The following is a 5295-nucleotide window of genomic DNA, read 5'->3' as shown; positions in this document are numbered from 1 at the left end:
TTGATGGATCAGGGACGGGGGCAAAAGGAACAGGCATGAGGCATGGATTTGAAAAGTGGCTAAAATTCAGGGAAAGGAAACAAAGATGAAAGGTACAAACACTACATTTGGAGCATCGTTTTTTGTTCTTTCCTTTCTGGTTGTTGTTGTTAATGGAAATCAATAAGGAGAAAACTCTGAACTCATTCTATTCATTTGACTAGTCAACTCCATAAACAGGTTTCAGTAAGGGAAGCAGGAGGACATAGAAGTAATAAATCCACGTGAATGAATAAATAGAATAACGAAGGCAACCAAAAGAGGCAGTCAAAGGAGATCTAAGGTAGACTATAATCTTCGAATGATTTGTTTTGGATTCACGTGGGTTCATATGCACAAGGTTTTTACGTAATGTGCAAGCCATGTGAAAACTACCACTCACAAATCTCCCCCTAAATTTCTAGAGCAAAGATGGTTTATCGAACATTATCAGAAGCACACTCCACTCTTATTGCCAATACTGCAGATTCCCAGAGATAGCTAAAAGATGCTCAGTGCTCTTGTGAATAGAGAATAACAACGTTGATATATATAATATATATATATATATATATATATATATATGATACCACAGAAAACATCACTATTCGCAAATAACCTTCTATTTATGGAAGGTTTAAACAAAACACAATGCAGGGGAGATGCTGCTGCCAACTTCCGTGTGACGTGTATAACGCACGAGAGAGAGAAATTTAAAATGCTATAAGAGATCTATGGTTTATTAACTTGAGATTCTCAAGCTTAATTGATGTTTTGCAGGAGTCGGAGGAGGGCACTGGTAGCACTTGGCAAAGAGGCCAAATGTGTCAACTTGCTTGATGAAATTGGACATACTAGCCCACCCTCCCAATCCAAAGCCAACCACGAGTACCCATACTACTATAAAACGCATTCAATACGTACATGGCTGTCCAGCTTGGGATGAAGAAGGAGGTTTCTCAGCTGCATCCTGCATTTCCAACAATGAGACGATTGTTTTTACAAGACTTGACAAGGATGCTACAATTTTAAAGATTTCCACTAGTTACAGATTAATGGAGCACTGCTTAATTTTATTTTCTTATTTGATTGGAATTTGTCAGCAGAATCTAATTTAAGTTCAAGTGTACTGTAAATCAAAGCAGTATCATAGTAATTTATTTTGAGGACATAACCAGTGACCCAGCAAGTCGTTGCCAAGGTATGGCTAGTACATAAGAGTAGAAGAGTGAATGTGGTCCGTAACTGGAATGACAAGGAGATTCTACAACCTTCATCTTGTGCAGATAGAAATAGTGGAGATAGAATAGCGAAGTCAATTTCACTGTCCAAGCCAAAGCTATCAAGTTGGAGCTATCCATGAAATTGTGGGCACTTCGAAAATCAAATCCCCTTTTCTACATCATTGAGATTTGCTTTAATTACTTTGTACAACAGGACATGCCCCATCTACCACATCTTTTAATGCTTTTGGTATGCTTTAATTTCTGAAATGCGTAGTAACAGGCTATGAGGTCAGGAATTAGACACTGTCTCCTGATTAAGTGACTGATATCACCAAATCAAGTTACCTAGCATGGAATTAGGACCAGAACTGGCTCGCCCTGGTGACTAATTATATGGCTGAAATCCCAGCATCTATACCTCTCAGGATACATGTACATCTATCCGTCATTTTGTCTTATAATTTATTGTAAATAAGAAAGTGAAATCAATGACTAGCAACTTCGTCGAAGCATTAGACAGTGCCAGCCAGATATACAAGAGGCAGAGAAAATGGACCGTTTACCTGTCGAGCAGAGGCAGATCGGTAGGTGAGCATATGAGCTAAAGCAGGGATGATGTAGACGGTAAAGCTGACCAAAAGAGCCCCCACAGCTGAGTTGATTGGGCCAAAGAAAGGGAATATGATTGCGAAGAACCATATAGGTATGACCACGGGTAACCGAGACAACGCCCTCAACAAGATGCTCTTTGTATCATGCATCCCAATCACTTTCTCCCACACAAAATACAATGGTGTACAAGCGAATCCAAATGTTATAAACTGCAATTCATGCACGCATGCACCGAATTAATCAATCAAATCAATTACAACTTTTTACACGAAGTTGTCATCTAATATTGGTTGTCTTTTCCTGATCAAACAGCATCGTATGTGTCAACGTAACAGTTCATGAATCATGACTAATGACAGAAAATATGCAAAAAAAAAAAAAAAACAAACCTGATGAATAAGCATAAGGATAACAGCAGCATCACGCCATGGGGTGCGGGGTAGTAGGGAGAAAGCATTTGAATGAGTGAGGAGTTGATCTCCAAAGGCCCAGTAGGTGGCAGCAGCTGATGGAAGCGTTAAGGTGAACACATAAAGGGTAGCAAGTAGATATATGCACTTGAATTTTTTAGGCTTCCACATTGCGTGCATAATTTCCCTGTAACCAAGAAGCCATGGCCATCAAATAATCCACTTGAAATTGGACAGTATCAAACAAGAGTAACAGATTGATTTGTTATGATAATCCATAAACTTTAGGTAAGATGAGTCAGTAAAGTATTATACAATAGGAAGCGCAGTGTAAATTTTAGAAAGTCTGATAGCCCAGAACTACAACAAGCAAGACATTGCCCTGAATTCCTTTAATCCCGGTTGTTAGTGGAACTCGAACCAAACGGTTTAGTATTGTATCTGCTAAGAGCTAACTAAATCCACTTGCTTGTCCAGGTTCATATAATTAATTTGATGACAGGACATTAGATTATGGAGACTCTGACAAGAAGTGCCCTGGCATGGCGGACATAACATCCGTGGAAGGAAAGCCAACCAGGTGCTTATATAGCGTGTGGAAATTGAAGATGAAATTGTACGTTACATTTGACTGGTCAAAGCCAGGCCCTATCTAAATTCTAAGGTGTAACGTATGCCTTCCAATCACGGCTCCTTTGACCAGAATCAGAATTGATTTCTTTTGGCGTTTTATAGATGGAATCTCATAAACTCTAAACTTCCCATACTAGATCATTTAAGGTATAATCATCGAGTTGGTTTAAGAAATTGTCCTCGTTGTTAACCCATAAATTCACGAGGGATAATCAAAAAACCTTTATGTGGTTTCTTGCACAGTGATAGATAGCAATTAAAAGAAGAAGAAGAAGATGGGCTTCTTACACAGTGACAGCATGCCCACCAAAAGTGTAGAGGATATTGGTGGCTCCTGTAAAATAAAGAACTGCCTTTGTTGGGCCCGAGTGAACTACCCCTTCAACCTGTAAAATAATGGTACTAATATTTCAAGGAAAAACAAAAACCAAATCCTGCTGGCGTGGAATGTGGATAAAGGAGATATTATAAAAGATCAGGCGGCTGATCTAAATTTGAGTTACCTGGCCGTGAACAAGAGATGCAACAGTCATATACCAAGCGGTGTAGGTGGTCATTCCAAGTCCAAGAAAAGACCACATTCTATAATTGTGAAATGAAGGAATGAACACGGTGGTGGCACAGCAGGCTCCGAAAATATAAGTCCATGTCCTCTTGTCAAATTTGTCATCTATGTAGTATATATTGCTGTGATTACCCCAATAATGCACTCGAATCAGTGCATAAAACAAATCACATTTTTCAATAAATACTGGAAAATAAAAAAGATAAATTACAAAACAGAAAAGAAACGAGGACTGACCTTGCACAGGCTATAAGCTGTATCACAGAACCAAACATGAGAAAAGTGCAGTTGAAGGCCAATCCAACAGCTTTCCAAGTTGGACCCAGTAATCCATCTAGCACTTCAAACCACTGCAGACTCAAAATTTTGACAAAACAAAAGTGATATTATAGACAATTAAAAAAAAAAAAAGAGGTTTTGGAAAGCATATTCGAATTTTTATATCTAACTTCGTTTTGTTCTTATATTGGGGGTTGTTCTTGGAAGGCTAACCTGTATAACATGGTTCTTGAAGCTGACATTCTCTTTCTCCTTTCTGCTTCGGTATTCAACATAGAGAACACTGATAAGGTAAGCTGTCCAGCTTCCAAGAAAACCATAAAATATCTGCAAAATTATGCCTGAAAGCATCCCCATTTGAGAGAAAGAGTATGGCAGTGTTAACAGAACCTGAGCAACCTGTGACCGCCAAAAAGAAAGTTCCATTTTTTTTTTGGTCAAAATTAAGGAAAAGATTCTCTGTTTTTCTTCAAATTATGAACCGGGTGTAATAGTACCTGATTTGAAGAACAACTAAACCAGGCATCATAGACAGACCCACCATGCCAAAGAACGCTTTTAAGGCTAAAACCGGATTCATCATTGCTTACTTCTTTCTCTTCATGCCCAGTGTCATTGTTTGAGACCATAGCTTCCTCTGCTTGCTTCTGATTTGACATTTTCCTTTCAATTCTCCTCTACAGATCTGAAACAAACAGTGAAGCCACAATTAAGACAACGTCTGGGCCAAACCAAGAAACCAGAAGTATACGAAGAGAACAGACCAAGAAACTAAAAGAAGTTATGATGATAGTTGGTTTTGGAAACCGCTGGGATCTCTCTTGGATTTATAACGTTGAGACAGAGGAATTTAGGGGCCTCTTACGGACAAATGTGCGACAGCCCTGCGAAGCCTGTGCCTCTTCAACTCCCTTTGTCAGCACAGATGTGCTTCTCTCGTTTTATACCTTTTAAGAGTAGGAAAACTCTTAGTAGAGTACTGTAATCCAAAAACGTCTGTTAAAGCTTTGCCTATAGTGATAGAAACAATGGATGGCAAATTGGCAATTCATTAATTTTCCTCTTTTACCTTACTAAATATGAGATACCCTTCTCTCAAATGCTGATTTACCGAAAAGAATTTACAGTGCATGCATCAAAATCCGATTCACGGTTAACCCAGCAAGCAAAAAAGTGAATCTCTCTCTCTCTCTCTCATCTATCTTTAAAAGGGAACTTTGAATACTGCAACTGTAAGAGATCTTGCAAAACGAAACACCAAGTAGGAGTTGGTTTTTTGCAGAGAAAACTGCCTGCCCTGCCCTCTAGTGTTTTGAGAAACGCAGAAAAACAAATATTTTGACTCTGCCTGTGTGTTTTCAGTTGAGAGAAGTTTCTGTCACGCTACTCGTTCAATGTTGAGTGTTGGGCTCAATGGTTACTATGATACCCTCCCTTTTTAAATGAGTTGGGCGGATCTTTCTCTCTCTCTTCATTTTGTGAACACTTACAGGAAGTGACTAAATCTGCAGTAAAACGGCACTTTTTTCTGTAATAAAGATTGGAAATCTTC

At 38.8% G+C, this 5295-nt stretch overlaps 1 protein-coding gene across 1 annotated transcript; it reads right to left on the bottom strand.

Annotated features, from left to right (window-relative positions):
• Positions 1–745: 745 nt before the first annotated feature.
• LOC118052369 (auxin transporter-like protein 4) lies at positions 746–5295 on the bottom strand. The gene is given in 12 exon segments (XM_035063333.2): positions 746–925; positions 927–967; positions 970–988; positions 1808–2065; positions 2246–2453; positions 3188–3285; positions 3403–3586; positions 3702–3814; positions 3957–4142; positions 4241–4428; positions 4508–4722; positions 4813–5295. Coding segments are annotated over 10 exon segments (1434 nt in total). The 5' UTR covers positions 4403–4428; positions 4508–4722; positions 4813–5295; the 3' UTR covers positions 746–760.

Source organism: Populus alba, chromosome 8 (genome assembly GCF_005239225.2).
Source record: "Populus alba chromosome 8, ASM523922v2, whole genome shotgun sequence".
In the NCBI taxonomy this organism is placed as follows: Eukaryota; Viridiplantae; Streptophyta; class Magnoliopsida; order Malpighiales; family Salicaceae; genus Populus; species Populus alba.
The sequence above is the reverse complement of the archived record's forward strand: the minus strand, read 5'-3'. Positions and strand labels throughout refer to the sequence as shown.